General features: G+C 40.3%; 1 protein-coding gene across 1 annotated transcript; it reads right to left on the minus strand.

Moving 5' to 3' along the window:
- Positions 1–20,059: 20,059 nt before the first annotated feature.
- On the minus strand, positions 20,060–20,452 carry LOC137255310 (octapeptide-repeat protein T2-like). Its single transcript, XM_067792762.1, has one exon. The coding sequence runs from the start codon at positions 20,450–20,452 to the stop codon at positions 20,060–20,062; it is 393 nt and encodes a 130-aa protein (XP_067648863.1).
- Positions 20,453–21,139: the final 687 nt, after the last annotated feature.

The following is a 21,139-nucleotide window of genomic DNA, read 5'->3' on the forward strand; positions in this document are numbered from 1 at the left end:
GACAAACAGGTATGAGAGAGTCCAGCTTGTGTCTTGCTGCAAACCCGGTACGTTCAGTTCGTTGAGGCCACTCAAAGTCAATTTAAGGTCTTGGCGAAAATCATTCTATGTACGAGGAAGGGTTCATGCGGCGTTGTTGGAAGCTTGGGGTGACATCCATGTCATCCGTAGGGCGTCAATAGGGTGACAAATCAGGGCATCTTACGAGTTGGGATATCATAATGACGTAGCGGTTATTCTGACTAAACCACCGCTAACTCGAACAAAGTGTTGTTTGACGTTATCATGTTGACATGTCACTATAGGGCCGTGCTAATAAACAAAAATAATTGGTAACGTGTTCATTTGCAAAATGTCCGTCTATGCCTCCCAACATTCAAACTCCAGTCACAATCATGCTATTGATTTCCAACCCCGGGCGATGTCACCACTACCTCCAAGACCATCTCCTTCAAGAACATATAGCCACAATGTAACTTTCACCTGCATCCCGACCGGCACTTGTTTTAGCCTCAGCTCGGTATAAAAATAGACGGAGCTCATCGGTGAACAGGGTTCTTGTCCACTTCTCCACCATCTCCTTCAAGAACATATAGCCATAATGTAACTTTCACCTGCATCCCGGCCGGCACTTGTTTTACCTTCAGCTCGGTATAAAACTAAACGGGGCTCATCGGTAAACAGGGTTCTTCTCCACTTACGTGCTCCCAATCGTAAGTGTAACCTGTACCACTGTCAATGTTATGGCGTCAGAATTGCACGTCGGTCAGCTGTCTTGCACGGATACCGTAGATGTGCTGATTACACCCAACAGATCTCACAGAAACATCTTGGTTGACAGGTTTTTAACGGACTGTAAGGCTTGCTGGTTGGAACTTGTGTCACAGTTACATGGTTCGAATCTATCGGTCTTGATGTTGGGTCGTACCTGGTGTACAACTGTGGGGTCCGTCTAGATATCGTGCTTGTTTTGCAGAATACGTTCCCATGTGACTCAAATTGTGTTTCTGTGGACGTTGAATCTACGAGTGAAAGCGAGATACCAGACTGCTGTATACAGTTAGAACATCACCTGCCATTTCCTCCGAGAACATGTCAAATTTCGTGATTTTTGACGTTTCGACGACCACGTTAACAACCTATTTAGTTGGTTCAAATCCCCAAATTCATTCATAAGTTTACCAATAAAAACATCCATGTTACAATAACACTTACCTTTGAGTACATATACAGGTAAAATGTCATACACACGGTATTTCGTTATGCAGGAGAAAACAGTCCAAATTTTGATGTGTTAATTTAAGGGATCATAAACAAGTTTCTATTGTCAAAATGCATTGTTTCCCATGACAAATATGATTCCCGTATGGTCCTATACATGCCTGCATTAGGTACGAGGTAAACAGTTGAATTCTCATTTACTATATACTTTGCGAGTTGTAATCTGCTAGTGTAATGTTTAAAGACATATTTCAACGGAAGAACAGTAGTTTGTTTGTGAAAACAGTTGGTGTAAGTCACTGGTTGCTCAGAGATTTACAGAGAAACTAAACCTGAAAAAAACAGCCTCAACTTACAACTAATATGTTTCTCTTCAACAAGTAAAATACAAAGGGATTAGATGGTAATGTTTTGAAAACACAAGGCTGCCATAAACTAAGCGTAAATGTACATTTACACTGAAAGATTTAAAGACAAAATCACGTTAAAGACGAGGGCGAACAACATAAGACCAGACATTTATTATGGTAAAATGGCACCCGTTTGATGGAGGAGTAGCTTATCCCGATGTATGTTGTGATTACGTTTAAGGTTGTGTCTGAGAAACCTAGCCGGTTCAGTTAAAAGGTAAGGTATTGTCAAACATGACAGGGTTGGCCAACTGTCACGCATTTACTAGATGCTGTCCTCGTTGGTTTATATAAAGCCTTCGGTAATACTGAAATTTAGTGATGCTTGTTTACTAATGAACGCTACTACATGTTGCTACATCTGTACCAAAATCTTAAAACGTACACTGCACTGCTACTAATATTTAAAATATAAAAGTACGTCAAAGTAATAATGGTGTGGTTGAGGAAGAGGTTGTGTGATAAACTTGTTCGTCAGTATGGGAGACTTTGTGATAAACACGACATGAATGGTTAGTAGTTGCCTGTTTAACGCCGATTTCAGCAATATTCCTTCTGTTTCGCCGTACAGAGAAGGTGCGTTGAGAACAGGAACACAAACTCACGAAACACGGTTTTTTATACGTTTGCAATTTTTCAGTGTCTATCATTTGATTAATACCTGCTGTACATAAGCATTGTGATTTATTACCTCCCTTACATTACCTTCTGCATCTTGACAAGTGCACAAGAATCACAATTTTGTTGGGACCAGACATTTCCTTTGTTAGTACCTTCATTCCATAGAGCCAGATCAAGTATTGTTTATAAGATCTTTGTAAGAGGTCCACACATGTTGAAGTCAAACTGAAAATAAATTGATTTTTTTAAGTGTCTACAGGTTAATTCTATCGATGAGTGAATATAAAACAGGTGTAATAGTACTTCAGTCAACATGTATTCTTCTTTGTGCCCCATGGTTTGAAGTAAGATCTGTAGTATGTACAGTTTGCCTACAATTCCGGGATTTGTCTGGCATATTTATAATGAAGGGAGGAAGGCATGCATAACAGTTGTTCTATAAGCCGTTCCCATACTTTATTTGTGTCTGTTGTGATATATACGGAGAGAGACAAATGAAGGAACACTGGGTATTGAAGCTTTCCTTTCATATTGTCATCACCAGCTTTCAAAAGAAGTGGTGTGATGAAATCTGGGAAATAATAAACCCTTGAATGTTCCAGTGATCCTATTCTTATTTTTCACAGAATAGTTTTCATGATATCATTCTAGTTTTAAATTAAAACCCGTGACACTCTAGTAGTTGTATTGTCCATATTGATTTTAGTATTTGTGTAAATTAAATTGTTCTTGTCACAGTGTGGCTGCAATAGTGCCAACGGGACAGTAGAAACTCACTCACTCACTCGGATCCAAACCATGTCTTTTATCTTCATTGGGTCCTTGGTTTCTGACGTTTATGTTGATGTCACCAATATTGTCAAGACTAACTACGATGACCTCAACGGACCCCACCGACATTCTCACAGGCTTGTCACCGTAAAGTTTGACCGAAGTGACTTTCTTATGTTCCAGTGTGAACGCAAAACCTGTTAAGCAAACGTCAATAACCCTCGATATGGGTGATGTGGGTCATTATCAGGGTTTAATATTTGCCCCAAACTCCAGTAGTACACTATTATTGTCAATAACTTAAAACTACAGAGGTCCCACGAGAGATTAATTTAAATCACTTTTTCATTAATGGTCCCAGTCCAGATCTGTTCAATTTTCTTCTAATTGCGCCTTTATCTTATGTTCATTATTTGTGTAGAACCTACAGCGACGTTGCGGCTGCTTATCTGAGGTGAAGACATCCCTTAGGAGTGGACTAATACCTGCTAATATTTCCATCTTTCACATTTAACCAGTGGAGATGCATCTTTGGTCTTGAGGGAGCAACTGACCTTTGCAGTGACCACTCACTGAGTGACCACAAGCCTTGTGAAGTAGGATTACAGGTTGAATCGACATCTTGAAGCCGTTCCTTATCATTGGTCATTATTTAAGGGATTTCTCAATAGAGGAAATTTGAACTAGAAGATGAGGATTTGCACTGTCCGGTGGGTGGTGTAAAATAGTTGGTGAAAGGCGTTTTAAAAGTCTTTATATGTGTTGATCTGGATTGGTATTAGTTTGGTCCTAAGGCGGGTGAAAGAGCACAATGGTTGGGTCTTGTTCGGTTCACCTCATCTTTAGATCTGGATAATATCAATTTACACGAAGCGCTTTGCTGCTGTGAGGATGAACTTGGCTATCAACCATGAGGGTATGAACAGCTTAAGTATGGGACGTTGGAATTGTCGAAATACATTTCCCAGGTGACAGTTGCGAAAATTTGTCTACAGTTCGCCTCATGTGTTGATGCAGCATATTTGTAATCCGTCAAGGCAGATTAAGCAACGGAGTTAGGTTTCAGGCTAGGGACAGTCTTTCCGTCACCGTAAGACAACAGAATCCAGCTTTAAAATTCACTTTCACTTTAAGCAAGCAATCAAAGGGGCATTAAGCTGCTTACAGTGTCGTCAATTCACGAAGACCTTTTTTCAGCAGGTTAATCAAACGCACGGGTATCAGTGCTATCATGGTTTTCCAATAATATTTATGAGCAATCGTTTAATTATCAGTGAAAGAGCTAGGTGTGGTGATTTTAGGAAATAACGACTCTTCATTTCATCAGAACAAGTTCTCAGGAGAACAACTACGAAGAAAATGACAATTTCTGCCGCTTCGGATATTGTTTATATGCAACAATGCGAAACTTGCTCAAATTGTGTGCAGGGTAGGTTTCCTTCTATGAATATGTTATATGTGGTGTTATTTCAAAACAGTCTGTCAACAAGACTGTGATGTATGTGCACACATCTTTAAAGATGTCAATGAGGTTTCTGTTATTTCTGGAATGATCCGTCGCAACAAAGGGAAGCGAATCAATACCATCATCTCGAAATGACATTAGATATGACCCATTTCGCGTAATTTTGTTTAACAACAATCACTATACTTATGTCATTTTATTTCACCTATATGTAGTGGACGCGGGGTTTGTAAGGTGCGGTTGCTCTCGACACAAGTGTCAAACAAACAGGTGTAAATGCTTCGAAGATAGATGAAGTGCAATAATCGCTGCCACAATAGATTTAACTGTTCAAATACGTGATGTTGAAGTTGTGATCCACTTTAATAGATTAAGCGATTAGCTATTGAGTAAAATTTCACGACATGGCTGACCGTCTTAGTTATTTTACGAAATGACTGACCCTCTTTCTTATTTCACGAAACGGGTGTTTTCACTGTCTGACTAACATATACATAACTTGTTAACGGGAAATCTGCTCAACTTCACATATTAACATCATTTATAGCATCTATCTTGGATTATACGGAACACTATTGCTGCGGAATGGTGCGGAATGTACATCTTTTCTTCTAAACCGCACCAGCAGTTGTCTAAATTAGATGATGTAGAGGGCATCGACTCTAGGTCTGAATGCAGATATTTACAAGTAATTGTACGGTTCTGTTTTAATTCGCGCATTCTTACCAGACGCAATTACCGAATCTTTCCATTCTGTCTCTGGAATAACTCCAGGAAATAAGAGGCTCGTCGGGGTCCGCCTTTCGGACGTCATTCGGACACTAGTAATGTAGAACAACAATGTTAATTATAAGTCAACATGTAAACGTACTTCTCCTGTTCGATTGGAAAGGATCGAGGCTAAGGTGTGGGTACTCCCAGCATAGGAACATCTAACTACACACTTCCCGTAATCTTACCAAGGTTACGTGAAACCCTCTTTACAACCAGTGGGTCGGTTCTATTACGCGTGGTGCTTACGGGAATGAAAATATCTCGAAAAATGAAAAATCCAAGATGTATTGATTATAACGTGATGAATAAATATTGCATTTTATTTTGTGTGAGATTACAAACATTCACAATATTGAAGAATATAATAACACCCTATGTGTATACGTGTATATATACACCTCCACACACACACAATCACACACACATTATATATATATATAGTTATTAAGTAGTACCACCTCAAACGCACTTTACTTCGTTGTATCCGAAGTTCGTTGTTCGCATTTGTCTATGATACAAATCAAGTATACAGGACCAAAAAACACTCAGTTCACAAGTCATATAGGGTGTTTAATATAAAAGGTGATGAGCTAGTATAATGGGTCAAGTGTTCACTCGTCACGTCGAAGATTCGGGTTCGATTCCCCCACATTCGTGCTGAGGGATATCATAGGCGCCAAGGTTGTAACTGGTGAGAATACATTCTATAGGTGGTGCAAAACTCCCGGGTATGAACTGCCAGTACACAATAATCAGCTTGTTGGTGGTAAGAAAACAAGTTATCATACATAAAGGCCAATGCAAAGGAACCACACGTTTGGACTATCCTAAGAAACAGGAACTATTTCGAGTAAAAGCTGTAAAATAATTTGCTTTTGCTGTGGGAGGTTCTTCAAACACATCAAACATTTCTTCCTAAACCAAACGCAATTGTCTCATTTGCTCTATTCAGACTATGAACGGCCATTAATGGTACTCCGCCGCCAAGTCATTTGGGAGGTTAGAACTAGTTAACTGGGACAGACATAACTATTAGCCCAGCCCCTGGAGACAATCTTCATTGAGATCATCAGTTTATCTGTCTCTTGTCTCCGCTCATTAGAATGTTATAAAGCAAGGTCAAGACGGGAAGAGTAGTTGGAGCTGGGAGAGTGTTGGGGGAGGTGTGTGTGTGTGTGTGTGTGTGCGTGCGTGCGTGCGTGCGTGCGTGCGTGTGTGTGTGTGTGTGTGTGTGTGCGCGCGCGTGTGTGTATGTATGTGTGTGTGTATGTCTGGGTGGGTGGGAGAGAGAGAGAGAGAGAGAGGGGGGGGGGATGTGATTTTTCACATGACCAGCTAGGAATACCCACTCAATTGACGCGGCCTCATCCCAAAAATACTTGACAACTGGTAGTTCAGTTTACTGACTCGTACTGTGTCGTTTTGATTCCCATGTTTAAATAAATAAGATATTTAACCGGGATTCGGTCCATACGACAACAAAGTGAAACCAGCAACCTCAAAAATGCGCTGTAATTAATGAAATGATTACAAATAATAAAAAAGATAATGCAGAGGTATAACTATGACCCTTCATGGTCCTTTGCAATTTGGCATTGCAACTTTGAAGATGGGACTTTTAAAAGTTCTGCTAATGCTAATGAGAATGTGTAATCCCAATTGTAAGTTATCGCGTCTGAAAGATCGAGTGTGTGAATTAGCTACAACACTTCTACAGGACCTACGCAGAACATTAGAATGTGCATTTCAGTGAGAACGGCAAGGTCAGTTGTAACTTATAGCATGTGAAAGAGCGAGTCTGTGGATTAGCTACAACACTGCCGCAGAACCTATATAATCACTGCAAATAAATTTACAACAATTTCCACAACACACTCAAAAATGAAACTTAGCTTTCTTTCAAGCATTTTTACAGATTCGAATGCGGTCTTTTAACATGATGATTTAAGTATTTGATGGGATGGTACAAAGCAACACCACAGTACTTAACAAAACCGAATGTAACTTACCATATTTTCAGAGAACCTTATCGTCGAATAACAAAGAGGAATATCCCTCTTATCTATCCCTCTTATCTATCCCTCATAATACCAAACTGTGAGATCAAAGTGGTATCCTTTTGCTTTGAACATGACAATCACAGAGGACATGTTTTTATCTTATGTCAACTCTGTAAAAATAAACATTGTTTGATTTGTAAACACGAATGTTTCAGAACTCCTTAACACGGTGCTCGTACAGATGAACCAAGGGTTTTAATTGCCTTGACCATGCCTTCACTAGGTATTGGCTAATATTACACACAGTCTACGAGAAATTGACTTTGCAGTAAGAAAGACGATTCCTGCTCGATTTAATTGGCAATTAGTGAATTGTGTTTATGAGATGGAAAAAATGTTACAAAGTTGAGAGTTTTTTTGTTCTCTTTTATACGTATACTAATTATAACATTTTGGTCGTGTAGTTTTACTACGCGTGTAGAGGACCGTTGGAATTAATCTTCCGTACATGCTTGTCACAAGAGTCACCACGGGATCGTGTGGTCAGGCCCGATAACTTGGTTGACCCATGTCATCATATCAGTAATTGTGTACATGGAATGTTCATGGTGTTGATCATTGGAGTGTCTGATCTCATCTCGGTCATTTACTGACCGCTGCTATATGGCTGGAATATTGCTGTGTGCTACGTTAAACAGCAGCAGCAACGACAACGACAACAACAGCAGCAACCCCAAAATAGCAAAGACATTAAAAACACGAGAAAACACGGCAGATACTGGATAGATGGATCGAAATGTGCCTGAACAAAACAAAATTCAGTTAAAAGGGCGTGACGGCTGAGTGGTTGAATATTGGTTTACACGTCACCACTGTAATGTTTTCATAGGGAGCAATGAAAAGTAGCTTTGCATATTGCGCTTTCGATGAAAACTAAACCAGGAAATTTGGCGTTACGAGCGAATACTTCAACTACCTGGGTACCCTACAACCAGGCTGTCGGATCAGTGAAGACGTGTTCACATGGATTTCAGGTATTCCCTCTTTATACATGTGAAATTAGGAGCGCTGCTTTGAAAAGAAACCCCAAAACACACTTCAATGAAATAGACACATTGATGTAAACGGAGGGTCATAAAAAATAGAAAAGCGAACCCTTACTTTGATGTATGTTTAAACTTTAGATTGCCATTTTTATATTAAATTTAACTAACTGTACTGACCCTTAGTCAACAAATAACACATCTACGTGGGTACACTCCTTAAATATTCTTGTGTTTATTTTAAAATCTAACTAATGTTGTACATTGCTTAAGCTGTTTTTAATTTTGAGCCAAATCACCAAACCACAGATAAGTTGTGGAAATAGTTTCAGGAATCAGTGATGGTGTAATTCAAAGTCTGTATCCTCTACGAACAAACTCTTGAACCAATACCATTACTGAAGTACATGAGTGAGTGAGATTAGTTTTTCGCCGCTTTCAGTAATATTCCTGCAATATTGTACCCATTTAACGAATGAATCGAACCCTGGTCATCGTCGAGAAAACCGAAATAGGCTACCACATTACTCATTGAAGTGCGAGATAAATGTGCCTGTGTCAGTGTACCTTTTTCCACTGAGCGTCTGTCCCTTATTCTACATGATCCATGATCTTGACTACATCGCCAGCAACCCACGCTTGCAGTAAGAGGCGCCTAACGAGATGGGGTGGTTAGGCTGTCTGATTTGGTGATTTGGCTGTCATCGTTTATCGGTTGTGTTGATGGATGATCATGTAGTTGATCACTGGATTATCTGGTCCAGACCGTCCCTCAGCTCGTCCACATGTACCTAGAACAGTGCTGGGTGACGCGTTAGATAACCTAAACCAGTTGTTGGCCACATCTTTGCCTGCGCATGTCTGGGGTAATGGGGTAGCCTAGTCGTCAAAGCATTCCTTCGTCACGTCGAAGACTCGGGTTCGATTCCCGACATGGGTATAAAATGTGAAGCCCATTTCTGGTGCTTCCCCTATTGACAGTCTGTATGTTGAGGCCTACGAGCCTTCTCTTACGCAAAGTCGTATAAAATTATCATTACAGTATCTCACAAAACTATATTCTCATGTGTCTAACCCTGCATTTAACAGTGTTTTCAATTCTCTTTATGAGGATCTCTTGTTCCGCCTCTTTGGATAAGAATTAGACCATTCATTTCCGCTGCTGGCATTGAGCTGGAAAATATGTCTGCTTCCCGTTTGCTTTCTTCTTCTCCTTGGTAGCTGGTGAGGCCACGAGTTGACCTAACACTGACGCAGTTTAGTAAGTCAGAAACTAATAAGATACAATATAAACAAGGATATAATTAATCAAAACGTAACTATAACACATACAGACCCTTATTTACAGATGGATCCAAGAATGGTGACACAGTTGCTTGTGCCACTGTCATTGGATCCAGGACAATATCTTCTCGATTGCCTAATAACATCTCTTTTTCTACAGTGAGTGAGTGATTGAGTGATTGAGTGAGTTAATATTTAACGTCACATCGGCAATATCTCACCCATATTGTGACGAGAACATTTACCAAAGAAAAGGACTATACGTATATCATAACATCTGTCGGCAAAAGACAGTAAAACAACTAGGATATCACAATTTGAATTAAAACTAGCGTGGAAAGTTAAAACTAATATCACTATTTATACAATACAACATAAAATCAGGCTATAGATTGCCAACACCTGAAGGTAGATCACCATACTAGGGCCATGGGGACTTACAGTACCTTTGCTACCTGCATGGACCCTAATTGGACTTACATCATCCCCTCAGCTGTTAGCAATTTAGTCCCATCTAGCCAAAAATTAAAAATACACATATGCTACGATTAAAAACAGTGGAAGTCTAAACGTACAGGAAATGTTTTGGTACTTACGTACCCTCTCAGGGGGACAATAATTTTACGGCACTTCAACCCCCTTTGAGGGTACAGCCACTAACAATTCAAGTTACTAATCTAAACTACCATGAATTAAAATGCAGCTCTCTACAGAACATAACAATCAAAATTCAATGATGAAATCAATTTCTTTTAAAAACCCAAGAATTAAATGAGAACTTACGGTGTTAAAAAGGTCCTTAATTGGTTTTACATTGAAATAGTTATTCCTTGTGATGGAGAATTCAACACAGTCAAGCAGTATATGCTTGACCGTGGTTCTCTCATCACAAGGGATGCAAAACGGAGGATCCTCACCTTTCAATAGGTATGAATGAGTATATCTAGTATGGCCAATACGACATCGCCGCATGATTACCTCTTCAAATCTGGACTGACAACCCAAGTAGGAATAACCAATATAGGGTTTTATTTCATGTAATTTATTGATGCCTACCTGGGTGTCCCACTTCTTCTGCATCAGATCACGGATATAAGATCTAATGGTAGCTTTATAATCACTGTATGGAATAAGAAGTGGTGTCACAGATTTGTTGAGCGCTGCCTTAGCAGCAAGATCGGCTATTGTGTTACCAGAAATGCCTACGTGACTTGGTAACCAATACAAGACGATGTCGTATTGGCCAGTAGCAGGATCATTATACAATTCAGTAATATCAATTAAAAGTGGATGTTTACATGCTAAATTTTTAATCGCCTGAAGACAAGAAAGAGAATCTGAATAGATTATGTATTGTTTACGTTTAGGGGTCTTTGAATATATTTAAGAGCTGTTAATATGGCATTAGCTTCTGCTGTAAAAATAGAACTATTATCTGGTAATCTAGAAGATTTTGTTCTGGATCCAATGACAGTGGCACAAGCCACTGCGCCACCATCCTTGGACCCATCTGTAAATAAGGATTTATAATTGCTATATTTATGTTTTAAATGATTATATTCTTGTTTATATTGTAATTAATTAGTTTCTGATTTTTTAAATGTGGTTAATGTTAGGTCAACCTGTGGCCTAACCAACTGCCAAGAGGGAGAGGAAAGAAGACGGAAAGGAGCTATATTTTGCAGCTCAATACCAACAGCAGCAATAAACGGCTTTATTCTGAGCCCAAGAGGTGGAACAAGAGAAGACTTTTTGCTATACAAATCCTCATAAAGAGGATTGAAGACACAGTTATATGCAGGGTTAGATTCGTTAGAGTATAGTTTTGTGATATATTATAAAGATAATTTGATACGGCGTTGCTCAAGAGATGGTTCATCGGCCTCAACGTAAAGACTGTCAATATGTGAAGTTCGGAAGGATCCAAGACGAAGTCTTACAATTGGTGGTGGACAGAATCAAGAATGTTAAGGTTGCTTTTGCAGGCTCCACCATATACGATGGACCCATAATCAAATTTTGAACGGATCAGTGAGCGATAAAGTTGTAAGAGGGTAGTTTGATCCCTCCCCACTTTGAGTTGGAAACAACTTTTAACAAATCTAGTGCCTTTAGACATTTAGCTTAAAGGGTTTTAATGTGCGGTAAGAAGGTTAAGTGAGAATCGAAAATTAAACCCAAGAACTTGGCCTCTTTTACAACTTTGATAAGAGTGCCATTTAAAGATAGTTCAGGGTCTTTATGTGGCTTATATTTTCTGCAAAAGTGTATACAATTAGTTTTGGACGGAGAAAATTTAAAGCCGTTTTCAAGACACCATTTGTTTATTTTATTTAAACACAACTGTAATTGCCATGCAATGGTATCCATATTTTACCACGACAAGAAATATTAAAATCATCCACAAAAAGTGATCCGTCAATGGAATCGTTTAAAACCTTCGATAGACTGTTGATCTTAATACTAAATAATGTGACAGACAAAATACTGCCTTGTGGGACACCCTGATCCTGATTATAATAGTCAGACAGGGTTGAACCCACTCGGACTTGAAATTGCCTGTCTTTTAATAACTGTGATATGAAAAGAGGTAAACGGCCCCTTAAACCAAAATCATGTAAGTCCTTTAGAATGCCATGCTTCCAGGTGGTCTCGTATGCCTTCTCTAAATCAAAGAATATCGATACTGCATGTTGTTTATTTACTATAGCATTTTAACAGAGGATTCTAGACGTACCAAATGGTCAATGGTAGTGCGATGTTTCCTGAAACCACATTGAATATTTGTTATAAGATTATTGGTTTCACGATACCATGTTAATCTATTGCTTACCATTCGTTCCATGGTTTTACAGACACAACTCGTTAAAGAGATTGGCCTGTAATTCGAAGGATCAGTATGATCCCGGCCAGGCTTTGGTATGGGAACTACAATGACATTACGCCATGAATTTGGGAAATTCCATGTAGTCCATATTATATCAAATATATTAAGCAATGTTTCCAGACATGATTCGGGTAAATGTTTCAGGAGTTGATAATGAATATCATCATCCCCTGTTGCTGTATCATGAGCTTGCTCAAGGGCTGTATATAGCTCGTGCAATGAAAATAGTTCATTAAAATCTTCACCATTGTCTGAGTTAAAACTGATTGTTTTCTTCACTTGCTGTTTCTGGTAATTCTGAAACTCAGAGACGTAATTTGATGAAGACGAATGTTTGACGAGAGTTTCACCAAGCTTCTTGGCAATGTCACCCTTACCTGTCAATACATCGTCACCATCCTTCAGATGGTGGACAGTAGATTTAGAACCTTTGCCCTTTATACGTTGAATCATATTCCAAACTTTTGAAATTGGTGTGCGGGAATTTATCTTGGAAACATAATTTCACCAAGATTTACGCTTATTCTGCTTAAAGGCGCGTCGAGCCTTAGCATTTAGAATTTTAACTTTGTCTAAATTATGGACTGTAGGATGCCGCCGAAAATGTTTCTCAGCTTCCTTCCTACTCTTTCTGGCCTGTTTACATTCATCATTAAACCACGGTTTACGAACGTGTGGATTTGCAGAGGACTTAGGTATAGTTTCATGAGTCTATATTTTTCAGTTTATCAGAGAATACCTGGATCGGATCTAGAGTATTGACAAAAACGTCAGTTTTCAAGTTTTCGGTGCACAGTGTCCGAAATAATGGCTAGTTGTCCTTACTGAAATTCCACCTCGTTGCAGGAGGGTTATCAGTCGGATTTATAGCTGTAAGAATTGTTGGAAAATGGTCACTTCCACAAAGATCATCATGGAGTGACCATTCAAACTCACTGTATATATCGGGATCTGAGAGTGACAAATCAAGTGCAGAATACGTTCCTGTACCAGGATGTAAATAAGTGGCTGATTCATCATTATAAATGCACACGTTGTTATTAGATATAAAGTCTTCAAGTACTTTCCCTTTAGTGTTAGTATCTGTACTTCCCCATCAAGGGTTATGTCCGTTCAGATCACCCATGAAAATACAGGGTTTGGGAAATTGGTCATATAGATCTTGAAGATCAGACTGCTGAACAGCTGAAGATGGTGAAATGTACAAGGAACTAAGCGTGAAAGTTATCTGTAAAGAAATCCGTACAACAACAGCCTGAAGATTGCTGGAGGTGAAAACGAATGAAATGAGTTATACCGACGCAAGTCAAATCTATCTGTACTTTTCAGGTATGTCTCTTGTAAACTAAAAGCTGATGGTTTAAAATCTTGTGATAAATAAAAATTGTTTCTAAGGCCTCTGCAATTCCACTGGATAACATTATGAGAGAAACTCATGGGGGCTCGATAGGAGAGCATGCACGAGACGAAGTCCCTTTAAGCTGAGATGGCTGAGAAGGGCTTGTCTCCATAGCTAGCGGTTCATAGGTGTTTTGAACCTCTACAGGCACTTGTAATGGTAAAGGCACCTCAATATGTTTAAGGGCCCTGGCTTCCTTTCGTCTTTGTTGTTTCTGTTCTTTTTTGACATTGTTTTCTTTTCAGGTTCATGATGATTGTTGTGCTCAGACGTCATATTAGGTAGTGGTAAAGTATTTGTTGTAAGAGTAGTTTGTGATGATGCTGGCGACAAGCTGGTATGTTCAGCATTGACTTGGTATAAAATAACTTGGTCATCCGAGGTCCAGTTTATAGCTGTTTGACAACCAGAATCAGCTTTGAGTGGGGATGAGGAGACTGCAGCAGAATAGGTGAGAGTAGTGGATGAAGCAGATAATTCATTATCAACCAGTTTCCTTGCATCAGCAAAGGAAATGTCATTTGTGTGTTTGACTTTCAAAATTTTTGTCTGCCTCACGAAAGAAGGACATGCCTTTGACGAGCTCATGTGCTCACCCTTACAATTTGCGCACTTGATGTTATCAGTGCAGTCTGTGCCATCATGGTTTTTACTACACCGGAAGCATACCTGGGTGTTTTTGCAAGATCTTGCACCATGACCAAATTGTTGGCATTTGAAACAGCGAAGTGGATTTGGTATGTACACATCCACACCGATGTTGAAATATCCTGCTTTAACAGAAGGTGGAATTTTTGTAAGGGCAAAAGTGAAAAGGTAGGTGGTTGTTTTTATGGTTTTGTCACTTTCTCTCCTTGTAAACCGTTTTACAGACAGTACTCCTTGAGACTTCATTTCTGCAACAATCTCTTCTTCAGACATATCAGAGAGGCACATCGCACGATCACGTACAATGCCTATGCATGAATTTAGGGTCTTGTGGATTGATACGACAATCTCAGTGTTTTGAGAAAATTTTGAGACTGTTGCCTTCTTGCACATTCAACTAGAAGAGAACCGGACCGGAGACGTGTAACATTTTTGACAGTTCCACAAATGCCTTCAACAGATTTTGAAATAACGAAAAGATTAACTTTGAGGGGTGTACCATCACTTCCATCGACAACAAGAAATCGTGGCCATGAATCAATACTATTTATGGATTCCTCATCAGAAGATGTTGCAGCATCACTATCAATGTGGTAGTTGGGTAGCCATAATGAAAAATATATTCGACACCCATGCTCCCCACCCACCATGGAGTGTCAACATGGACGGAATTGCAGCGGAAGCCAACTACAAAACCAGAGCTACTAGGATGCTATACTCCAGCAAGAAGGACGCAGGTAGCTATAATAGTCAAACAGAGTAAAAGGTCCGGCTGGTCCGGCCCTAGACAATTACCTGATGACAAACAGAACCCGGAGGTCATTAATGCCACCGCAAAGGGGGTTAAAGTACCATATTAAAATTATTGTCCCTCTGAGAGGGTACGTAAGACCCAAAACTTTCAAAGAAATCTTTCAACATACCAAATTAACTGTAGCATTTTTGTTATTTTAATTTTCGTCTAGTTTTTCCTACAGTCGCCAGTGGCTCATGTGATGGTGTAAATCCAACTAGGGTCCATGCAGGTGGCAAGGCATTGTAAGTCCCCATGGTCCCTGGTATGGTGATCTATCCTCAACTGTTGGCGATGTATAGCCCATTTTTACATTGTTTTGTCCAAAATGATTTTTCTCCCTTTTAAGATATCGTCTATCTAGTTTTAACTCAGTCTGTGATAATTTAGTGTTTTACTGTCTTTCGTTGACAGGATGTTTTACATTATATGTCTATCTTTTGCATTTAGAACTAGTTTTAGTCACGATGTGACTGAAATATTGCCGATATGACTTTAAATCTTAACTCAATCACTCACTCACCATTCCTGGTCTCCCCCTCGCTAAAAGCGGGATAAAACCAAACTCTTTCACTCACTCTTCAGCGTCTAGTTTCTGTATGAACCTGTGTCTTTTTGTTAGTGCCTGATGTCTTTTTGTGTCTATCTGCCTTTGGATGTGTCTGTGCTAGACAGTGTTATTTGCTCCTTTGATTGAAATAATTCAACACGTACCTTTTCTCAATCGAGTAAATATTAGTAATAAAGACACGAAGATAATTTCCTTCTTCTTATCTGATGACAATAAATTCACAATCCCATGTTTATCGTTACCACTTCAGAAAAAACTACATCCCTATATGTGCATGACCGGTTCCAGTTATTCACATTACAGCAGTTTATAGCAGATTTTAACCACAATATACAACGACGTTCATCATAACGGAATTGACTTTCTCAGAGTGGACAACCGTGAAATGGTTAACGTCCTAGGTAACCAGCAGAGGGAGAAATTATTGCAAGAAATGCCCGATCGGTAAGCAGAGATATCACGGCTCAGAGAACACAGACAGCCCAGTCTGTGCCAGATGCATCATCGTCTACATATATATTTACCAATTATCGTAGGACTTAGGGAAACCCATGGAACGCGTATTTGCATTGCAAGATATACACAGCCAACTGTCAAGTGTACGTATCGAGTTATTGGAGCCAGTCTCCGGACCAGATAAGTTGAGAGCAATGCTAGCAAGTTTAGGGTTCAGTATATTATTTGTAAGTGTATGTTTGATTTGGTTTCTGGTAGATAAACAACCCCTACCTCTGATCATCGATTTAATTTAGATGACGTCCTTGACCTTAGATATTGATGGCGTGTGTATAACGTTTCCGTGATAGTTACGTCTCAGTATTATCCAGTTTTGTGTCATGAGTGAGAGGTTCAAGGATGCACAGACGGCAGACATTAGCATCCTGGTGAAACAAGAAACATGGATAGACTCTTGAAAACTTAATAATAACCCTAAATGCCGGCATTTGAGCAATATTTGAGTATTAAAGCATATCAGTTTTAACACAAGATGAAGAGAAGACAATTAATGAGTTAATTCAAAATAAAATGTGAAAAGGTCAGCTTACATTTTGTGAGCAAATATCTTTTTCTATTTAATTCATTTGGAACTATTTCGAAATTTAGTCTACCAGTTAATACATTAAAGTCAAGTTACTGAAATATATTCTGTATACTTGCTTCTCTGTATACCATGCACACTTGATAATGAATTTCAAGTTCAAGAAAGTTAACGGAGACCACATCAACATGTAACTGGTGTTACGAAACAACACTACCCGCAGCTGACTTGCCTTTTCGTGTGTTTGTGACTGGTGAAAATGTGGCCTCATGCAAAAGTTAATTCGTATACCGTTGGTTGTGTAGCTGGAAATTTTAGTTATAACGTTAAATTTCCCTTTACATAACCACCCGTGTAAGTTATCAATTCGTCACACACAGCACAGTTATCACCTAATTATGTTACTCAGAACCTTCAACCTGTGACACAGTGTAACGTTCACACTCGCGATAAAGTATTAACTTTTTAGTGAGGCTCCATTACAATATGCAGCACTTTGCCGGAACAAATACAGTGTGTAAGTGAGTTTAGTTTTTCGCCGCGTTAGCAGTATTTCATCAATATAACGGAAAGGAACACCAGAAATGGGTTTCACACATCCTACCATGTGGTTAATCGAACCCGGTTCTTCTGCGTGATGAGCGAACGCTTTAACCATTAGGCTTTCCGGCTGCCACGACAAATGAGACAGTTCGTTATAAACGTGTTCGTAACAAGCGTAGTATACTCACTAATATAAACGGGGTTTCACTTTCTTTCACATGATGAAGCGGTGAATTTTCCAAAATTCTGAAGCAAACACTCAAGTACCCCAGGAACAGATATGGATTCAGAAATGACCCATTGTTGTATCGGTCAGTGCGCTGATTAATCACGGACACACTCGACAACTGACCTATTAAAGCATAAAGGCTCAAGGAGCAAATACTGTCAAGATTCATAAAGAAATCAAACGTGTTGATCATCTTTGGAATGCAAGAACATAGAAACGAGGTCTTAGTCATTTCATTTAGAGGTGATATTTATAGATGCTTGCCAATCGGAAGTGTTATAATTTCTCTCCCTTGACCAAATATGTCCATCTCACAGCTCTGGGGGACACTTCCAGGTCTGGGACTAATCAACACGCTTTTGTCGCCAGAAAATACGTTTAAGCAAACGTGAGTTACCTCCCTTTGCTTCATAACTGAACCATCCGCTATGCACGATGGCTTCTCAATGTGTTGAAGTTATTTAGGCCCAATTACATTTGCACTAAGTAACGTATACTTTTCTATACAAGGGACACATGTGATAGACCTTGACGGATATAGACAGTGGGATTTATCGATCAGGTTTTCCCATATTACTGTGATTGATGTGTTGGTGCAGCTACAAGGATGATAGTAAATGGATTTGATAAGATCTGATCGGATTTGCCCTTGCATATTTTTCTTACAGATATGAGATGTTTCCATGTAAACACTTCCAACGAAATGGGAAAACAGGGCTTGCTGAATAAACTTATTTCTTGTAGCGAAATATGTGATTTCGGGGTCTAGGACAATTCCCACCGGGACAAATGCCACCCGGACAATTCCCACCCGTACAAATGCCACCCGACAATTATCCACCTAGGGCAATTTCCAGCTAGGACAATTACCATCTAGGACAATTCTCACCCGGATGTCCCCACCCCAAAATAAAAGTAACATCAGGTTTTCCCATATTACTGTGATTGATGTGTTGGTGCAGCTACAAGGATGATAGTAAATGGATTTGATAAGATCTGATCGGATTTGCCCTTGCATATTTTTCTTACAGATATGAGATGTTTCCATGTAAACACTTCCAACGAAATGGGAAAACAGGGCTTGCTGAATAAACTTATTTCTTGTAGCGAAATATGTGATTTCGGGGTCTAGGACAATTCCCACCGGGACAAATGCCACCCGGACAATTCCCACCCGTACAAATGCCACCCGAAAATTATCCACCTAGGGCAATTTCCAGCTAGGACAATTACCATCTAGGACAATTCCCACCCGGATGTCCCCACCCCAAAATAAAAGTAACATGAAGAACATAGTTCAGCTTCAACATTTATTCATTTTAACATATGTGCCATATAAAACAAACATGAACTATTACCTTCTTCTTGACATGCTTTAGTATCAGTTTTACTGATCTTGTTTAGCACATAACAAATGATACCATTTAAGTAAGGAAGCATTATTTTGTGACACATATGAAGTATGAGGTGGGGAATACAGTGAAAATAACTGGGTGTGAATTGTCCTAGGTGGGCATTGTCCTAGGTGGGAATTGTCCTAGGTAGGAATTGTCCAGGTGGCATTTGTCCGGGTGGGTTTTGTCCGGGTGGGAATTGTCCTGCTCCCGTGATTTGATACTGCTGCCATTTTTTTTATCGAAAACTGTGTGAGGTCAAGTGAGTTTGGTCAAAATTCCCCCTGTTCACCCAGCAGAAAATGGGTACCCGATGGAATAGTCATGTAACGACTAACCTTCTATCGCCTGACAGGCAGGTTGGGTTAATCGAGGTAATCATAATCAGATTGTTTGGGCTCTTCGAGCATGCATTGCTCATGGTGTAATGCACATGATAAATAGGCTATTATTATTACTTTGTACAATGCACTGACAATGCCATGGCGTCGAGACCTTGATGACGTCACAATACTATGAACAATCGGCACGTCTCGGATATTTGAAACCACAACAATTCTTGCTGATATAACTGATATAAGTAGACACTTGGGTGAGAGTCTCTATTTGCCCTGTTTTTATATGCTGGATTCTTGGACGCGGGGATGGTCTATCTGGAACCAGTGACAGAAGGTTCGATTCTCGGATTCATCATTACTGTGTTTCAAGGTTTGTCAGAGGCCATAGAGATTCTGTATGACCTTCATCAGGGCGATAGCCGCTCCCTCCCGTCGCGCCTCTCTCCTCTCCATTCCTCAGTGCCTCGCTCCCCTCCCTTCCCCCGGAAATCCCCTCTCCATTCCTCCGCGCCTCTCTCTAGTCCCTTCTAACGCGCCCCTCTCCCCTCCCTTCCCCCGCGCCTCTCTCCTCTCCCTTCCTCAGCGCCTCTCTCCCCTCCCATCTCACGCGCCTCTCTCCAGTCCCTTCCTCAGCGCCTCTCTCCCCTCCCTTCCTCAGCGCCTCTCTCCAGTCCCTTCTCACGCGCCCCTCTCCCCTCCCTTCCCCCGCGCCTATCTCCTCTCCCTTCCCCCGCACCTCCCTTCCCTCCCTTCCTCAGCGCTTCTCTCTCCTCCCTTCCCCCGCGCCTCTCTCCTCTCCCTTCCTCAGCGCCTCTCTCCCCTCCCTTCTCACGCGCCTCTCTCCCCTCCCATCCCAAGAACCTCTCTCCCCTCCCTTCCCCGGCGCCTCGCTCCGCTTCTTTCCACGTGCCTCGCTCCCCTCCCTTCCTCACCGCCCCTCTCCCCTCCCTTCTCACGCGCCTCTCTCCAGTCCCTTCCTCAGCGCCTCTCTCCCCTCCCTTCCTCAGCGCCTCTCCACACATACACACGAACACACACGCACACAAACACACACACACACACACACACACACAAACACACACACACACACGTTATGTGAAACCCTTATCCTGCCACAGTGGTACATGCATGCGCACTATAGGTTAATAGTATAGAAATTCGATGAAATGACAGTTACAGATAGAGACTTTTTAACCAGTGTAATAACATGGAACACAAGTCATACTAGGACGCCATGGGGTTGCCAGCAATACTCACTGGTTTGTCTTTGTGTTGGCCATCAACCTGGAATGCGACTTTAATCAGAAAAAATGCAACCTCATTATGGGTTACGTGTCATGTTATTGACAGACGGACGCTGACACTTTGAAACTCTGTCATCTTGCTGCACAAAGCAGTAACCAATTTTTTAAGAAGGAGTGGAGAGATCGTAGTAAGAAGCACATCTCAAGAGAGTGTTGGAGAAAGAGACAGAAAATGAGAGATGGAGAGAGATGAGACACAGAATAAGAGTGACACTGAAGAAGTCATGGATTAAGAAAAGAATGAGTGCCAGAGAATGTCCAGGATTGTCTACTTGTTCAAAATCTCAACTGTGACATAATATCACAATCAAATGACCATTTCAACCTCTGCTTAACCATGACGTATGTCTGCATACCTACGTTTGTCCGATAGTTTACACATTTGAACACATTGATAACATTATG

Source organism: Haliotis asinina, chromosome 11 (genome assembly GCF_037392515.1).
Source record: "Haliotis asinina isolate JCU_RB_2024 chromosome 11, JCU_Hal_asi_v2, whole genome shotgun sequence".
In the NCBI taxonomy this organism is placed as follows: Eukaryota; Metazoa; Mollusca; class Gastropoda; order Lepetellida; family Haliotidae; genus Haliotis; species Haliotis asinina.

Excerpts from the sequence above, each read along its gene's own strand:
- LOC137255310 (XM_067792762.1), bottom strand. The coding sequence starts at position 20,452 with ATGTGTGGAGAGGCGCTGAGGAAGGGAGGGGAGAGAGGCGCTGAGGAA.